This window comes from Vigna radiata, unplaced genomic scaffold (assembly GCF_000741045.1).
Source record: "Vigna radiata var. radiata cultivar VC1973A unplaced genomic scaffold, Vradiata_ver6 scaffold_382, whole genome shotgun sequence".
Taxonomy (NCBI): domain Eukaryota; kingdom Viridiplantae; phylum Streptophyta; class Magnoliopsida; order Fabales; family Fabaceae; genus Vigna; species Vigna radiata.
Window position 1 is genome coordinate 75,433 of NW_014542419.1, and position 20,453 is coordinate 95,885.

Here is a 20,453-nt window from a genome sequence, read left to right on the forward strand (position 1 = left end):
TTTGATCAATCACAGATTGACACGTAATCAATGTTCAAATGTTGTCAAAAAAAATGTCTAAATATCATTATCCTTTTAATATACGATATGAATTAAGGTTTTCTACTGAGTTTTGGATGTTATTTATTTATTCTGTCTTTAAAATACATTAATATATATTAATTCTAATAGTTTAAAACATATTAAAAAAATAATTTATTAAAATTAGCATATTTTTAAAATTTTAAAAAATTATTAAAAATATCAAGAGTTAGTATATATTTAAAAAAGAGGATTTTATTTTGGTAATTGCTTTATGTACCTATCAAATTTCTCTTAGCATCCTATTATTTTCGGGATTTATGTTCTGAAATACAATAAATAATTTTGATTTTTTTTTGGAAATGGAAAAACTTTTTAATGGAGTGCAGGAAGAAATTAGGTGGAGTGTAAGAAGTAATATTCTTTCACTTTGACATAAATTATAATTTAAAACAAATTATTTGTATTCATATGATATTCTTTTTATTTTTAATTTTTAAAAAGTAAAAAAAAATATTTTTTATAATTATTATTTTATTGTAATATACATCAAATAAATAGAAATATATGCTATTTATCTTAGGATAATTCTTTATGCATCTCTCTTTCTTCCTTTCCACTTCCAAAATTACATATATGCTATTAACTTTTTTATTTATTTTTTCTCCTTTTTCTTTAATGATGGTCTTAGTTATCATATTCCTTTTATTTCATAACCAGTATTCGAAAATTGATTAAAAATTCAAAAGTTTTCAAAAAGCAATTAAGAATTCAACAATTTTCAAAACCACATTAAAGTTTCAAATATATTTTTTATTAAACCGGCTTTCAAAATCGACTAACTCTTAATCGACATTAAAAATCGATTAATCATAATTCGAAATACATTTAAAAAATAAACGCGTTTCTAATACATTTATTCATATATTTCGAAAAATATTTACTTTTTAAACATATTTCAAAATACGTTTAAGAAAAAAATATTAAATTTAAAATAAAAAAAATTAAAATAACATAATAAATTTTAAAAATTCAAAATAAATAAAAAACAATTAACAAAACTTAACAAAGTTTCAAATAAAAAATAAACAAATTAATAACAACCAAATACAATTACAATAATTAAAAAAACAGCAACTAAAATTAAATTAAAAAATCATAAACAAATAAAAAAAAATCATATAATTTCAAAAAAAAAATTAATAAAAATTATTAAATATTACAAATTTATTAAAAAAATTAAAATTAAATAACCAAAAACATACAATTAAAAATAAAAGTAAAAAACAAAAATTATACTTCAATTTAAAACAAAATTTAACGTTATTATAATTTTTTTTAGTTTTAATTGCAATTTATTTTGGTTTTTGTATAATTTTATAATATTTAATAATTTTTATTAAAATAATTTTTTTAAATTATATGATTTTTTGTTATTTATTTATAATTCTTTAATTTAATTTTAATTAATTTTTTAAAATATTGTAATTATATTTGGTTGTTATTTAAATTTTGTTATTTTTATTTAAAATTTTGTTAAATTTTGTTAATTATTATTTTTTGTTTGTTTTTTAAGATTTTGTTTATTTTCGAAAGTCAATCAAGAAAAACAAAAACGTATTCAAAATTTTAATAAATTTTAGAAAATCGTTAAACTCTTAATTAATTTTCGAAAACAATGCAATGACTGAAATCATCACAGAAGAAAAAGAAAAAAAAAATTATCTTATCACTAGTTTTCATGTAATGGTTAGATGGTAAAAAAGTCAGAGAACCAGTGAGTATGTGTTAGTTAGCCGTGATGGGCCATAAGGAAAAGGAAATGAGTGTAATGTAAGGACATTTAGAAGTGTCTTTTCAGTTATTACCCTTTCATGCTTTGATTTCAGAGGCAATTCTCCAACATTCACTGTTCATTCCACCCTTCTCATTAACACATGATGTTGACTTCACTTCTTCAACTTCAAATTATCAATGCATCATTTACGATCTTAGAGGGTCGTTGTGTCTGTCCCATTCACATCCTGGAAAACACCATCACAGAAATATTATAACATTCTCATTTTTATCCTCAAACTCTTTTTCTCAATGAAAATATTATTTGATTATGCTTATAATTCTATTCATCAACGGGATTAGTCAAATTAAAAGTAGGGATTTACCTCTTAGAATTTGTAAACCAAAGTTTGAGTATTATAATACTTTTTTTAATGAAAGCAAGTATGTTCTATGTTAAAAATATAGGTTCTCCAAAAAACATTTTGGTTTTGGTATTAATTATTAGATACAACATTTATTATTAAACAAAACAAAATTATAGTGTACGACTCTTATCCCTAAGCGTGTGTTCCTAGGAAGGTAATTCACTGTTTTCGAGAATTACCGAAGACGGATTTATGAAAATCTTTTGTTCGTTTGTGTTGATATGCGAGCGAGTGAAAAAGCTTATTTGCGGGAGAAAACACTTTTTCTTATCTTCGTTCATGAGCATGGATTTGCAATGATTTATGGTCATTTCTCTGCTTTACCTTTATATATTACCCTTTTTGAATGTAATAATAATAGTGCTTTCTTCATTAGGGCATACTGAAAGCATTTTTCACAAAACATAAATTAATAATAATATTGATAAATAATAATAAATAATAATAATAATAATTATTATTATTATTGTTATTATTTATTTCAATTTAATAATTTATCATTTTTTAAATTTTAATAATTAACGTTATTTTTTTACTTTTTATAAAAATTTTTATAATTAAATATAACATTAACAATTATCATTTTATATTACATTAATAATTAGGGACATTTGGGTAATCTTCAATTTCTACCCATTAAACAATATTTGAAATTTGTCACATCAATCAAATCCTACACTAATTCTCATAAATTTTACTTCCAAATCTACTCTCAATTACCCACAAATCCACTCAAAAAAACAACAAAAATTACTCTCAAATCCACTCAAATCCATTCAAATCATCTCCCTCAAATCATCTCCCCCAAATCACCTCAAAAGAACACAGCCTAAAAGTATAGTAATACAAGTGTCAATGATTCATCTAACTTTTTAAAATAATTAATGTTACCTCGAATATAAATAAAACATAAAGGAATAAAATATTGTTCCACTTTTTTAGGTAAGTTTCTTGCTAACACTTATAAAATGTATGATTATAACAAGTCACTCCAAATTGCAAGGATGAACAAATTTAATTTTAAACATGGAGTACATGACATACAACACATGTATGTATGTATCACATTTCATCTTAAATATTAACATTGTACATCACAAATTACATGGTTGAATTGTCAACAAGATTAAAGTATTCCTTAATAATATTTTTATGAATAGTACCAATTGAAATATTTTCAACATGATATTAAATTTTAGTCACATTTCCAATATATAATGTAATTGGCACATTATACCTTTTTTAGAGACATCAAAAATATCAGTAATGAACATTATCTTAATTTCATATGTCAAATTAGTAATGTATCAAAGTTAGTATAAGCATATGCTACCAAGTTTGATGACATGTGCTATAAAACTTTTTTACTTCTCACTAAAATCACAAAAACACTAGAGGGAATGAATAGTGTTTTAAATTTTTTTTTGCAAAACAGAATCTAATGGATTCTCAAAAGATAGATTATTTAAATAGAATTTTAGATGCTAGTTTTTATGAAGAGCGTATAAAGGAAAATGTTTTAAGAAGCAAAGCAATAAAGCACATATTTTATACTAGTTCACTCAATAAGAGCTATGTCAAGTTCTCCCTTAAAAACTTCTAAGGGATTCCACTAATCTTCAAGAAGATTACATTATTTTTACTTCTCCAAGTTTACAATGAGTATTCTCACCATTTCTGGTTCACCTAGTCAACACGACTAGTCTGGATTTAACCACTCCTAGTATACAATTATTCTAACCACTTATTGTCTCAATCCTAGACAACTCTTTAGACTATTTAACTCAATTGAGCTTAACATTAAGTGTTTTAATTCTCTTCAAAATGTAAAATACAATCAATGTTATGAGAAAATACAAATTGATAACTTGCAAAGAGAGTATAAAGACAATAAATTAAATCTGAGACTTTGTTAAGTTCTTTCTCTAGAAAATATATCTTTAGACAATATATGAACAGAGTAGTAACAAGCTTGTTCCAACGTTTAAATGACCTCTATGTTATCCTTCTTGTTTTCTCTTCAAGCTTTCGTCTATATATAGCTTTTTCTTGAGAAATGACCGTTAGACAAAAATGTTGACTTCATATGGAGCTAGTGGCCTTTATAGATGAGAAGTCAGACTTTAGTCTACTTTGCAAAGGTACAATGTTTTGTCATAGCCTTTATCAAAACATAGCTTGTACAATGTATCAATGCAGAAGTCTCCAAGGAAAACATTCCAAAATGTTCTCCATATCTCTCAATGTGTTTTTCTTGGATGTAGTTGTTGAGATTGTTGACAACACAAACTCTATATCAAACTGGTTTTTGATGATGACAACACAATGCTTAATAACAGTGCACATGTTGCTGCATTACATGTTCTTGTTCTGAATTATTTGTTATATCTACTGGACATGTTTTGTTGAATTGTAATGTATGTTCTTATGATTGATTGTGTGTTCTATTCGTGGAACATGATTGTATTCAAATGTGCATGGAATATACTTGTATTGAAATGAGAAATAAAGTGTTTTTTATTACTCACATTTCTGGAAAGAAAAAGATCACAAGCACCTTTATGAACTTATATTTGTTGTGACAAAGTTCTAGTCCAGTCGAATACACTCATGATGGATTCGACTATGCTAAAATCTTTGTACAGATTTTGTGAACATGTGTTATGTGAGATTTTGAGTTGAAAAGAATTTCAAAGTGTTTTTTTTCATGTGTCATTCGACATTGTGGATTACACATTCGACTGTATCATTGTTCTGTTTGGAATTCTGTTAAGCCTACACGCTCCAACGGCTATATTTTTCAAAAGTTAGTTAAGACTGTGTGACTTGGTCAACTGTCATAAATGTGTGTTGATTTCGTTGACTGAAGAGCCTTTATGTTGACTGTCTATTATAACTGTTTTAATATAGTCGACTATATTAGTAGGCTATTCGACTGAGAAGCAATCTGATTTAATAGAAAACTATAAATAGACAAAACACGAATTGTTCTGAGACTTTTGTGATCTAACATTTTCATTGTCCTGTTTCAGATTGAATTCTTTGTTTTAGAAGCTCCAAGAATTCTCCAAGAAGACGGTGGTGATCTTTCTTGAGAGAGATTCAAAGGGAGGAGTCTATTGCGCATACTGCTTGATCATTATCTGCACAAAGAAGGTGTTACTCATTTGATCTTGAAGGCTTGGCATCCTGTGAAGACTGTTGCATTTGATTGAAGGATTAGCAACCTGTGAAGTCTGCTGTGATATATAGGCTTAGCATCCTGTGAAGAGTGCTGGTTACACGTTGAGGATTGTTCAACGTGGGTGCAGATTGTAGAAGAGGGGATTCTTGCTACATTTCTGGTTTTTGTGTGTGCAGCTATATTTTGGTTTTGGGTTAGAGAAGAGATTTATATTTTTGCGTGGTGCTTCTATAAATTCCTTGTTGTAAAAATTGTACATTTGCTTCCTGGATTGGAAGGACACTAGATGTAGGCATTGTTGGCCGACCCAATATAAAAATCAGTGTTTGATTTTCTCTATCCCTGCACTCTTTATTTCCAGTCGACTTTATCTGTTTAGCAGTCAACTGCGTTTTTCCGCTGTACTGAATTTTCATTACTTGCATTTCAAGAAAGTTTAAAAAGCTTTGCATTTTCATACCAAGATTGCGAAAAGATTTTGTTTTTGAACTAACACCAATTCACCCCCCCCCCCTCTTGGTGTAAAACGAAGCCTACATATTTCCTAACAGTAGCGATTCTAATCAAGTCTTTATGCTTTTACGATCTGCACAAATATCAAGAAAAATGTATGCAAGCATCAAAGCACTTTATCATTCATGCATTAAATATTTTGAACATTGATAAGCATTAGGTTGTATTGCGTGTTCAAAACATTTTATCAATTGTCAACTCATTAATAAATGCATCGTTTAGTAAAGCGTTCAATATGATCATTAGATGGTGTAAAATATTTGATGCTTTATCAAAGTTGTTTCAGATATGTAGCATTTATGAAGCTTTTGTTAGAGGATATGTTTTGTAATATGCATGCTTGAATTAACACTGTTTGAGTACAACATATTTTAAGCTTCAATGAGTTTATAAGATAGACGCTTTTATTCATAAAACGCTTACTTGTAAGATGTTGTCCATTTAGACGTTTAGATGTTGTTTGTAAAACGTTGTTCTTAAAAATTTGTCCACCACACAATATAATCTAGAAAATGTTCTTATAAACCATTCAAACAAGTTTTAAATGTTCAAAGAAACATGTTTAAACAGATACTATGCACAGAAACAAGCACAAGCTCAAAATCACAGGTGAAGTTGTGACTTATGCAGCAGAATAGTTGCCAAACAGCAGCAAAATGCAAACTGCAACAAAATTTTACAAAAAAAAATAAAAACAAAAATGGAAAAGCTAAGCTGGCTAGATAATTCAGACCACAAGAAAGTCCTAATTACTAGATCTAGCGGCAGAAAATTAGCTAGAGGATGTAAATGAACCTAAACACAGTCAAAGAACTGAAGCACGGTGCCAAAGCTTCAAATTATGAAAACAGTTTGCTGAAAACAGAGAATTGATGAACTCAACTACTCTTTTTGTGATTTAATGCTGAATCTTGATTGTTAACACTGGAAACATATATAAAAGCATCACAGAAACTTGTCTCAAGTATTAAAACACAAGAATCGAGATAAAAAGAGTAAAGACATGATGAAAGCCGAGATGCAACAAAATGCAGAACGAGAATTAGAATTGAAACAATTCAACCACAAATTTTTAGATGCAGCAGCAAAGACTGATGTTCAGCACTTGAACATGATTAAAATCATCAATTAAACTTGTCTCATGCTTTAGAAACAACAAAATTTACCAAATGCAGATTGTATCATGTTGAACAGTCAAGTCAAGCTTGGTGCAGAATGTAAAACTGTTTGAAGCAATATGATCACTCAATTTATGGATCTATGATGGAAATGAATTACAATCATATTCGAAATGTTCCAACACATCAAACAAACTTAGACGAAGACTGAAAACACGAAAATATGGCTCACAATAGAATTTACCAATTCAAACCAGAAAGCACGGTTAATGCAGAGACTTGCCACTGGAATCAACTTTTGGTACAACTATCAGCGCATATGATTGGTGTAAATTGTTTTTCAATATTTGAAATGCATAACATATGGCTAACAAATGCACCAAACATAATTAAACGAAGAAAGAAAACTGGAACAGATTCAAAACTGGAACAGATTCAAAACATGTATAACAGAGAAAAACTGCAAAGAACATTGCACATGACGTGACAGAGACGAAAATTAAAATTGAAGCTGGAATTTGACTCAATTAAGCAAAGTGCACCAATTAAAATGATAAAGAAACACCTAAGGATCAGTGAACGAAGAAAAATATTCACTCAAACATGAAAATGAAAATCAAACAGTAATGGAACAGTAGCAATAGAACATAACAACACGGCAAATGAAAAAAAAATGAAAGAAAGACTTAGCTCATGCAGAACCGCGTGGACGTGCAGGTTCTGACTACCAAATGATAGATACCACTTTTGTACTTCGAGCACGAACAACAATCCCGATCAGAAGTTGCAGCGGAATGAAGTTCTTGAAGGTTGGACGTTATGCATGGTAGGTGTTTGATAAAAGGTGTGAACGTGTTTTGGATGGATTGTGGTGATGAAGTCTAGCTCAAACNACTTTCCTAAGGGGAAAGAAGCTAGAGGATGCAAAGCTAAAGCTAGCAAAGAGTTTGAACTTGAGAGAAGTGGTTGAATTTTGACAGCATAACACTAATTTCATTCAAGTTAATTTTGACAATGAGTAAGCTTCCTTTTATAGGAGAAGGAAAGCTCATCAATCTTGCAAGGTAAGCTAGCCAATGTACATGTGCTGAAATATTGAAAGAAGCTTGTAGAAGAAGTTATCAGTTGGCCATGTGTTCCACATGATAAGCATGAAACACGTGCTCAAAGAATGGAGCATCTCCTCGGCACTGCTGGGCGGTAGTGTGCTTGCCACTGAGAGCCAGCGTGTCAAAGTCTCCTTCTTTGTCTCCTTTGCTTCCTCCTTACTTGGTCACTTCCTTGCTTATTATTAATGACCTACAAACAAAGTAAAATGTATTAAGTAAAGAGAATCATGCAAAGGCTTAGATAAGGAAAGAGTTTTGGGAATCTTTATTCTACTTCCCTTTCTTTAGTCTTAGTTGTAGTTGATACTTCTTTGGATGGGAGATCCCGAAACGGGTTGCCATCAGTTTATTCTTCCATTCTTTTCATTAATTTCATCTAGTTTCACCATGTCCATGGTGAACTAAACCCATTGTTGTTAGGGAACAATGTAATTTTTTGAAACTCTCTTATATCAAAATTCTTCATATGCTTGTATTATCAATAATCTGGGTTTTTTATTTCCGATTTTAATGCTTACATCGTTTAACTCATTCGATGTTATGAACATACGGGAAAGTCTAGAACTGATAAGAATTCTCTTGGTTAAGTATTACTACCTAGGAATAGGAGTAGGACGACCAATTGCTTTAAACTTCTATTAATAATGCGTTATTAATTACTAAGGAGACTAGGAATGGTAAACTAGTAATTATTAATAGGCTCTCTTCGTCGAGGAATCAGGTTTAGAGTAGATTAGAAAGCTGCATGACATTGATAATAAAGCGAATTTAATAAGAATAGTAGATATAAGAGGGTGAATAAAGATGAAATTGTAAACCCCAACAACTCCATTAATTCATAGTCTTATTTGCCAACTGATTCAATTTGCATTTGCATGTTTAAATTTGGTTTTTGCATCAACACTACAAATTATTCTTCTTGTGTGATCAAATCACACGAACGTCTAGGCCATTGAGTCCTTTGGGAGAACAATACTCGGTCTTACCGTTTATATTACTTGATAATGTTCTGGTACACTTGTCAGGGACTTAATAAGGGTGATGCCCATGAGGGTGATGGTAAGGTCAATACTGAACTTGGAACAAAAATGGTGGAGGGTTGATGCCCATGAGGGTGATTATGAGGTCAATACCGAACTTTGAATAGAAATTGTGGAGGGTGAGGGTGATGCCCATGAGGGTGATGGTGAGGTCCATATTGAACTTGGAACAAAAATGGTGGAGGGTGAGGGTGAGGGTGATGCCCATGAGGGTGATGGACAGGATGTTGAGGTCCATCAGGTTGAGGATGGTGATGTCCATCATGTAGAGGAAGTTGAGGTACATGATTTTGAGCTAGAGGATTTAGGAGAGGATGATGATGTAGAGGACAGTGAGGGTGAGGATGTACATGAGGCAGAGACTGAGGACGAAGATGTAGATGATGAAGAAGTTGATGTCAGCGTCCAATGTGACATTGGGACTTCTAAAGGAAATGTTAGACAAGAACCTTCCAATCTAGTACTTGAGTCTTCACGATCAACAGACAAGAACCTTCATGATGTCCGTGGGTTGTCTGACAATGAGTGGCTATCAGAGGAGTTGATTAGTGGATCAGAAAGTGAGGACGATGATGGGTCCATAAGATAAGGTTTCCCACTTCTAGTATGCCTAAAAGTTTGGAGGCTTATAAATGCGAAGTAGGAACCTATTTCGCTGAGAAAAAGGACTTGACAAATGCCATTAGGACTTATGCACTAAGTAATGGGAGAAGTTTAAAATTTATTAAGAATGACAAGAAAAGGATTTATGTGAAGTGCTTGGGCGGAAAAGGAAATTGTAAATGGTATGCCTATTATTCCTTTAGGAGTGATGTCAATGCATGGCAACTAAGAAAAGTGTTTGATGCTCACAGTTGTAATAAATATTACAATGTAAAGTTGATGATTTCAAAGTGGTTGAGTCAAAGGATGGAGAAAATTGTGAGAGAAAACCCTACTATGAAGGTCGTGGACATTACAGAGAAAGTGACTAGGAAATGGAAGGTAGAAATTTCAAGAAATATGGCTTTCAGGACAAGAGCCATGGCAAAAGATAATGTTGAAGGATCATTCAATGAAAAATTTAGAAGACTTTATGATTATGGTCATGAGCTCCTGAAAACAAATCCAGGTACAACAGTACAAATTAAAGTTGATACCAGTAATGGTGAGGTAATATTCCAAAGATTTTATGCATGCTTGAAGGCATGCAAGGATAGCTTCATTTCTTGTAGACCTATTATTGGGTTGGATGGATGCTTTTCGAAAGACGGGTATGGAGGGGAGTTACTAACAACAGTGGGAAGAGATGGAAACGACCAAATGTTGCCCATAGCATATGTTGTTGTTGAGGTAGAAAACAAAGAGTCCTGGACTTGGTTCTTGGAGCATCTAATTGAGGACCTTGGTGGGGAAGTTGTTTATGCAAGATGCACATTTATTTCAGACCAACAAAAGGTCAATCAATGATCAATTTCTTCTACATATAACTGAATATCTTCATTACACAATATATTGTATATGTAACTCAATATTTTGAATATGTCAGGGTCTTTTGCTAGCTATTCAAGATCTTGTACCTAAGGTAGAACAAAGATTTTGTGTTAGGCATTTATATTCAAACTTTAGAAAAAAATTTCCTGGAAAAAACCTTAAACGTCTCATGTGAAGGGCAGCAACAGCTACACATCCACAACAATGGGAAGCTGAAATGAGGAATATTAAAGACATAAATTTAGACACATTTAAATACTTGCTTGCCATTCCACCTAGGTATGTATTAAGTCTTATAATTGTTTGGTATACTCATATAGTTGACATTAAATACTTGACAAGTTATATTTACTTATGCCAGGTTTTGGTCAAGATCTAGATTCATCTCTAGATCACAATGTGACACTCTTGTTAACAACATGTGTGAGGCCTTTAATAGTGTGCTAGTTTATAGTAGGTATAAGCCTATTATTAGCATGTTATAAGACATTAAGGTTTACATTATGAAGAGATGGGCTGCCAACAGGACAAAGATGACATCATATCAAGGTTTAGTCTGCCCTAAGGTTTGGAACATATTTTAGAAGGAGTCATGGTTAAGTAGATATTGGTTACCAAGGTAACTTTTATAAACTCTGTTTGCATTCATGTAAAGTTTGTTTCCATTCATTTTAGGCATTTATATTGATCCAACTAACTGTGTGCTAAATATAGGTAGGTGGTCAAGAGAAAATTTATTTGAAGTGAAACATATTTCACAATTTGGGCAGCAATTTGTTGTGAATGTTGACACCATGGATTGCACATGTAGAAAATGGGCAATTACTAGCATTCCTTGTAGTCATGCCATAACTGTAATGAAAATTTTGAATATAAATGCAGAAGATTACATTGGGCACTGGTTTAGGAAGTCTACCTATGAAGAGACTTACAACACCATTATTAACCCTATCAATGTTGAACATATATGGGATGTTACACCCTATTCAGATATATTACCACCAAAGAATAGGACAATGCCAGGAAGGACCAAGAAGAAACAAAGACTAGAGGATTGGGAGTTGAAGAAGAATGACAGTGAATTAAGAAAGGGTGGGCAAAGAAAAAGATGTGTCATCTGCAAAGAACTTAGACACAATAAAAAAGGTTCTCCACAAAGACCTACTGCCCAATCTGCTGAACAAACAGAAGTCACCCAAGCTCCACCAACAGTTGTTCCAATAACTCAAGAATCTACTGTGCTTGGTACTGACCTTGGTCCTCAACAACCAAAACCCAGCCAACCTTCGGTAACCTTCGACAACACAAGTTCCTATTACTCACGAAACAATTGTGTTTGTACCTGATGAGTGATCTAATGTACTAAACTTAATTATATTTTGTAGCAAATGTTTGCTCTATCATTTTGAACACACTCTGTTATGATGTAATCTTCATGTATTTTGGTTATGAAAGTTGATGTATTTTGGATATATAAGACAATGATAATATCATTTTGAACACATTCTGTTATGATGTAAGACAATGATTTTGGTTATGACAAAGTGATTATTGCCTAATTTCGTTATCAGTTATGATCTTTATTACTCATTGCTTTATCATGTTTGTATTCCACTTAAATTACCAATATAATTAAAACAAATTAAATCAGACACATTATCACTGTAATCACTAACCTTCATAAATAAAAAGACACATTACATAAAAGCCAAGTTTCATTACTGAAATTAAATAACATTGCTAATACAAGTTTCAGCCAAGTTTCAACAACATTGCTAATACAATTACATTCAAAAAAAATATCACAAAGAACATCCCCACAAAGAATTTCAACCACTTTTCCAACTTAACTAAACTTTTCTCTTTAAAAGCCATTATGATCTTTTCACCATATGTTTCTTCCATCTGCAACACACTGTGTTCCATGCTCATCACATCCACTTCTTCATTTCTTACACTACCACTCCTTTCTTTTACCACTCCTTCATTTCCTTCTTTAATGCACCATTGAAAGAAGTTGCAGCCAACCAATTCTTCACTCCCACCATGTTCAACAAGAACATACACTCCTTCGTGAAAACCCAAATAAATAGACAAAGATTTATGCTTATTTAAAACTCACCTTGAAGTTAGGGTAACCCCAAAATTTTTTCCCCTTATTTTTAGGGTTTCTCGCAATACGGAACACTGCATTCTGACCACAGAAGCATGTTGGTTTTGCACCCAACCTCCTAAGACTCTGATTGCTGTGTTGCATGGCTGAACCCAAACATTTACAAGAGGTTGATGAATGAGACATATCCTTACCAACACCTCAACACCACACTGCTTGACGACCTCTTCTTCCCCAAGACGAAAGAAAAACCTCTTCTTCCCCAACACGAAAATATAGCTTGGATGAGAGGGGATGCCCTTAAATGTTAGGGCTTGGTCGTCCACCTGGATAAAACACAAGAGTCGTTCAATTTTAGTGCACAATGCCACGTGGATAAAAGATAAAATACAACTCAGCTTAATTTAATGTCGTTTGAAACCAGTTAACAGTTGGGGTAAATGTGTTCATTTTTACAAAAAAAAAAAAACCAATTGAGACAGTTGAAAACATAAGGACCGAACTGAGATTTTTATACAAATATTAGGACCAAGAAAGAGTTTAAACCAAAAATATACATTGAATACTTTATTTATAATGAAGAAAATATAAACTAAGTCCAAAATATAAACAACATAACATAAAATATAAATATAAGATATATAATAATATAAGATATCTAACTTTATGTAAGACAATTTATAACTAAATCACAATATATTAGATAATTTAATAAATAATAATAATAATAATAAAATACTATAATTTTTATGAAGATGTGTAATGTTTATATTTTATTGACTTCTATTTAATTTTTAATTAATATTTTATTTTAAAATAAAATAATGAAGATGAAAGGTAAACACCTTTTAAAAGCTATAAGATGTGATTATTATTTTCTTAAAGGTTTAGCAAATATAAACGTGTATTAATAATTTAAAGAAATGTGAGTATAAGGATAATTTCTTTTATATTTATTTATGATTTTTAAATGTGAGTATATATATATTTTCAGTTTTGATTCACACAAGAAAAGTAGGCAAATGTTTGGGCTTCAAGACTACCTTATGGGCCCAATTTTGTGAGGCTGAGAACAAAAGGACCAACGCCACCGTTTTCTTTCTTCTACTTTGTTGCAAAATCTCATTTCAATTTGCACTGACTCCTCCTTCTTCCACAATGTCTACCTGAAACAAACCACAACTTTTTTTTATTATTATTATTATTGAAACCAATTTAAGTATTTAATTTTTTCACAGTTAATATATTTGAGAGTGAATAAAATGTCTGCTTCCTCTTTTGTTCGCAATTTTTGTTCTGTGACTTCTGGTTTTCCGAATTGCCGCCAAAACCAAACCTTGGTTCCTACCCATCACCAGTTTCAGTTACGCAATCCCCTTTTGAGGTTAAAGAAGCAACCTTTCCACTCAATCACTCATTTCAAGAGTTCAAGAACTCAGAAGCCTCGTCCCACTTTTGTAGTTTTTGCAGCACAATCAAATTTTCTTAAAGGTTGGCCCCATTGTTTTTTATTGAATTATTTTGGATATGTTTAGAAAAGGTGAACGATGGTGATTTTTAAGTTCGGTTTAGGGGTTTTGTTGTTAGCAGAAAGTTTCGTGAATAGAGAGATGATTATTGGATGTCATGTCAGTGAAGAATGTCTTATTGTTGAACTTAGAAATATTGAAAATGAGATAATTGTTTAGTCAAATGACATACTAAATGAGTTTGATAATGCGTATGATTTTTTCCCTGTTTTGGCAATTTGTGGTTAAAATTTGAGTAGCATCTATCAATTTCAGATTATTTTGTTCGTTTGCAGCTATTTTAACAACAAATAGATGTTTTGGTTTAAATTTCATCTAGGATGTTATACTTTATCTTCCACTGTCAAGCATATGCATAACAATAAAAAAGTGTTATTGGGCTTAAATGACACCAAACTATCAAATCTCAAGATATTGGTGATTTTGGGATATAGAAAGCTGGTTACCTTATAACAGCATTGTGGTTTTTTGAAAGGATGCATTGCTCCGTGGCATGTGTATGACATGTCAAATTTCCCTAAAGTGGTGTAGCTCAAAATCCAGAACTTATTGCTGAGATTTTTCACATAGTTTTCCTACATATGTGACTAAGTGGATGACATGATCCTTTTATGATAGCAACTGTTATTGATTAAACCTGGTAATTGCATGCCCTTTTGTAATTTCATGAGGTCTCAACATGATGCTGGAAAATGTTCTTAAGTTGATGAACAACTAATGTGTCATCTTTATTGAAAGGAAAACAACATTTTGTTACTAATTGTTCCATGTCTAGAGTATCTTGTTATTTTGCCCTTTTGAATGGCTAATATTGACCTTTGGCTGGGCTGTTTTGTTTCAATTCTGGTCAATTTATTTTGCCTACTTTCTTCTAAGAAGTCTGATCATTTCTCTTTTGTTTCAATTGTTACTGTGATTATGAAATAGTTCTGCAGAATGCATGGAGAGTTGGAAGGGATGGAATTGAGGCAGGGACTAATCTGGTTCCTGTAAGTCAGAATTTTCCTTCAAACATCACATTACTGTTATATATATTCAAGCCATTCTCTCAAATTTGTTAAAAATACTGATTTTTATGTTTCTCTTTTATTTTCTTCTCTAATCTGATGCTAGAATTCTGTTCCAAGGCCAATAGCTAGGATTTCAGTAACAATTGTGGCTCTGAGTGTTACACTTTTTGTACTCAAGGCATTCCTCTCTACGGCTTTCTTTATATTGGTAAGTCATCTCATTTACCTCATCGAATTAAAACTGAGGATTATTATTTTATTTTATAATTCAGATTCTTAGCATGAAATCAGTTGTCATGCTCATGCATGTTGGTGAAGTCAATTTTTGCTTACTACGGCTGCTTAAATATTCATAAACAAACAGACTGAGACTTCTCAATATCAATTCCATGGTTCAGCATTACCAAAATCATGTTTTATAGTCTAAGAATTTTGGGTGAGGCTATCAATTATGATGAAAGGATCACTGACAAAACTGTAAGAAAGGATGGTACTACTATGAGATTTCCCTATTTAATAATATTACATCTTCCTATGAAATGTAATCAGATCATAGTCTAACCTAATTAAATTATATTTCTTACAATCTACCTCAAATTAGAGCATATGTATAATAAGCTTGCTACAAATGCCATCAACACAAAAGTAAAATAAAAAATTGAGAGACTTAGTGATCATGAAGCCAGCTGAAAAAACAAAAAAATGACAAAGCTAGAAAATATTTCCCGGACATCACTTCCCTTTTGTCAAAGTGATAATCAATCTTCAATGTGTTATCTTTTTAAGTCCTATCTTCAATAATCTCCCTCAAGTTTTGGCATAGGAGTCAACAATTAATGACCTATTTTGTCACTATACTTTCAACAATTCTTATCCATACACAGGTAGCTAGCTATAAATAATTATTGAAAAAAATGTTTAAATAGTAAGCAGCCGAAATCATGTAGTTGCATGTGCAATTTTGAACAGCTACATATGTTTCCGGATAAAATGATATCTATCAATTTGTGCAGCTTGCATTATTCAGCCATGCCATACAAGTGGCAAATTGAGGTTTTATTTTTCTTGTCTTGTCCTCCAGAAAAAAAAAAATGTTGTCATCAGTACACCATCATTCACCATTTTGGTTGAGTATATGGTTCTCTTATGATGGTATCAAAAGTCTATGTTATATTGTTTATGGCTAGCAGTTTTGACAATTAAACACAAGCCATACCAAAGAAAAAGGGATGATTGTTCCCCTTGAAATGGTCTCTTAAGCTGAATGTGTTTTCACAAAAATAAAAACTCTGAATGTATCCTAAATTTTTGCGATGGTTATAAGCTTTAGATTTGAGTGCTATATGCTGTGTTTAATACAAGTGAATTACTTTTTTGATAGGCCACTATAGGACTTTCATACTTTGCATATCTAGCATTCAATAAAGATCAAGGACCTAGAGGGAACCAAGAAACTACCTCCACTCCTATGGATGATCCAGTGGAAGAAGCTAGAAAGATAATGGAAAAATACAAGTAGCAGCATCAGAGTTAAAGTATTGTGAAGCTCTAAAATTCTGCATATACATATCTTCAGTGTAAGTAATTTTCTGTTGAGTTTTAAATTTGATAGATGGATTGTCAACATTTATGTGAATGACATTTTCCATTTCTAGATCATAATGTCTTTAGCACAGTCATTGCAAACAGTTTCCACTGCATGGATGTTAGTTTTCTTCTTTTTTGGTGAATATGCATGTTTTTTTGGTTCAAGCGTGTTTGGATTTGCTTAAATTTTCTGGGGAAATGTTGTTTCTTTCAATAGTTATCTGAGGCCGAGGAAAAAAAAAATAGTTATAAATTGTTTTGAACTTACAATACGTTCATGGAAAAATATACTTATAGGCGCAATTGGGAATTAATTTCCTCGGAGACTGTATTCAAGTTTAATTTAATATTATTTTTTGCAAAACAATTAAAAAAGGAGGGGAAGAAAAAATTTAAAAAATAAATAATTAAAATTAGAATTAAAATATATCATAGAAATTTTTTAATATACTTTTAATTTTTTATTTGTGAATAATATAGAATAAATTGGTTAAATTAAATAAATATTGCTTTGGGTAGTATAATTAACTGTTGAATATAAATTATATAATTATTTTAATAATTATGTGTATGGTGATAAATAGTTTTTAAGTGATGAAAAAATTAAAAGGAGTTCTTAAAATAACACATTAGAAACATAAATTTCTTTTAAGAAATTATTAAAGTAATTTAGTTTTGGTTATAAATTTGGCGATAAAAGATAAACATGATTAATAATTACTTGATAAACAAGTTTTGTATGGTTGAAGAGGAATGATAACATATCTATATTTGTTTTAGTGTTCGTTGTTAATCTTGACAAACATAAAATTTGTGCTTGATTCACATTTAACAGAACATGTCCCTGTACCTAAATCTAATATTTGTTTTACGAAAATTTAAAATTATAATAAAATAAATACGATATTGTAAAAAATTCTACATAAAAAGATATACATTTTATTCATATTTGCATAATTTTAAAACTATAGTATCAAACTTTTGTAATTTAAGATGACACCAAGTGGATGTGTATGTACTTCTTTTTACATTTAAAGTCTTAAGTATTATCTATATTTATATTCAAATCCCTAATTTAAGTATCTACCATCAATACCAAAATGAATTCAGATAGTTGTGAATATAAATTTATTTGTTAATTTTGATTATACACAGTCACATTTTATATGTAATGTCCTTAGAATATTTATGATTCGTTTGGATAAAGTAATTTACTTATTTAAAAATTTAAAATTCTTTACATTAAAATGACTTGTTTGGTTAAATTAATTAGGAAAAAAATTAAATATAAGGAATTTTGAAAGATATTTTAAATAAATAAAATAGAAGAATTTTAAATATTTTCAAAAGTATAAGAAATTTAAAATTTTATTTATTTTCACTCCATTTATGAGTCGAGTCAGCTGAAGACTTAGTTGAGTCAACTTGGGTTTAAGGCTCGGTAGAATTAACTTGAGTTGAAGGGTCACTCGAATCGATTTAGGTTAAAAGTCAAAATTAATTTGACATTAGCTAAAGTTCGAGATTAATTGACCTAAGTCAAAGGTCAAGTTGGACCAGTTCATGTACAATGTCGAGTTGGGATTATTGGACTATAAGTTGAGTTAAGTCAGCATAGGTCAAAAGTCAAGCCAATTTGGCATAAATCGAAGGTCGAATTGATTTGATATAAACTAAAGGTCAGGTCAATTTGGCATAAACTGGAAGTCGAGCCGGTTTGGCCTAAACCAAAGGTTAAGCTAATTTGGCATTAGTCGAAAGTCGAGCAGAGTTGGTCTTGGCTGAAGTTTGAGATTAATTGGCCTAAGCAAAATGTTGAGTCACGTTAATCGAATTGTAAGCCAAGCCAAGTTAGCACAAGTCGAAAGTGGAGCCAATTTGGCATAAATTGAAGGTCAAACTGATTTGGCATAAACTGAAGGTCGAGCCAATTTGGCATAAATCGAAGGTTGAGTCGGTTCAAGTTGAAGGTCGAGTCGAGTTAGCCAAAGTTAAAGATCGAGCAAAGTTAGTTCGGACTAAGGGTCGAACCGAGTTAGCCTAGGTTGAATGTTGAATTGTGTTGTCAAACCGAAGAATGAATCAAGTTGACTTAGGTCGAAGGTTGAGCCTAATCGATTAGGATAAAAGTCAAATCAAATCAATCCAAAGCAAAAATCAAGTCACGTCATTTTAAACTAAGAAACAAGTTGAATTAGATATACCAAAAATCAAACTGAATTAATTTAATCTAAAGTCGACTTGAATCCACCCTAACTAAAAGTATTATATAAAAAGATATTAAATAATATAACAAAATACAATAATAAATTATTATATCATAAAATATTAACCGAAAATATAATAAAATATTTAATAATATATTAAAGATATAACATGATAATATATTATTATATTATAAAATTTTAACTATAAATATTTTAAAAATATTTTATAATATCCCGAATGTGTACAATTATCAACAATTTTTTTATCACCATAAAACTTTGTATGATAGTTTAAATTCATCAGCAAAATATCCAAAGTTTAAGGATTGTGCCGAAATTAATTGAAATTACTCTAAAAAATGGTCATGCGTGATGTGTAGATATTGTAGCACCATAAAACTGTCCATACGATTCTGATGTGACCCAGCTTTTTCATTAAGAAATTGTAGCGCCATGATCAGTTATTTTGAGCGTCTCATTTAGTTGCTTCACAATAATAAACAGGCAAGCTCATAAATGGAGAAGAAAGTACCACCCAACAATGGCTTATTTTCTAACAAAAAGTTATCATCTCACTCAAATAGTTATCATGCTTTTCAACCTTTCCTATTCAGAACTCTACTTTTTCATCCTAATCAAGTATTCAGGTAAGAATGAGTTATTGATTTTATAGGTACAAATTTGATAACATGAATGATTTTCAGCAGTTGAGTTTTGGATTTTGTTTTCTATCGAAATTAAAAACACAAAATATCTCATATAATCATTAGTAAAATACAATGACTTTTATTTAAGGATAATGATACTTTGACAACATGATCATTTACGTGTTATTATGTGTTATTATGTGATTAGTCCTTTTATAATTATTATTATTGATTGTAAAATAATTTTGAATCAATAAAAGAATAACATAAATAATATTAAAATATTGTCAAATATCTTTATTCTTTATTTAAAGATGTTAAAAGATCTCAATTGAGCTTTTAGAAAATGGATTAAAAGTCTCTGCAAGAAAAAATAATTGACATGAAGAATAAAAAGAAAGGAATTTGAATTTCAAATTCATTATAGATAAAATTTGTTTATTTGTAACATTTGAAAAAATTAATATGGGAGAAAACTAATGAGAGTAGCTTAAGTATTTATTGAGATGTCAAAATCATGAAAAAATATGTTTTAGTAGTCTAGGATGAAGAAATTAATGATAGAGTTTGTTAGTAGTTTTAGTGTGTTGAAAAACAAAGTAGAAAATAAGAAATCTTATGGTAAACTAAAGTCTTTAAATATTCTAGAAGGGAAATGAAAAAAATATATGCAGAATTTTGTGTCAGGTTTACCAAAA

At 30.5% G+C, this 20,453-nt stretch overlaps 1 protein-coding gene across 1 annotated transcript; it reads left to right on the forward strand.

Annotated features, from left to right (window-relative positions):
- The first annotated feature begins 13,875 nt into the window (after window positions 1-13,875).
- Window positions 13,876-17,066, forward strand: LOC106780089. Its single transcript, XM_014668332.2, has 4 exons — window positions 13,876-14,266; window positions 15,232-15,293; window positions 15,418-15,522; window positions 16,696-17,066. Exons 1-4 carry the CDS (start codon window positions 14,038-14,040, stop codon window positions 16,831-16,833), a joined length of 534 nt encoding a protein of 177 aa, XP_014523818.1. The 5' UTR covers window positions 13,876-14,037; the 3' UTR covers window positions 16,834-17,066.
- Window positions 17,067-20,453: the final 3,387 nt, after the last annotated feature.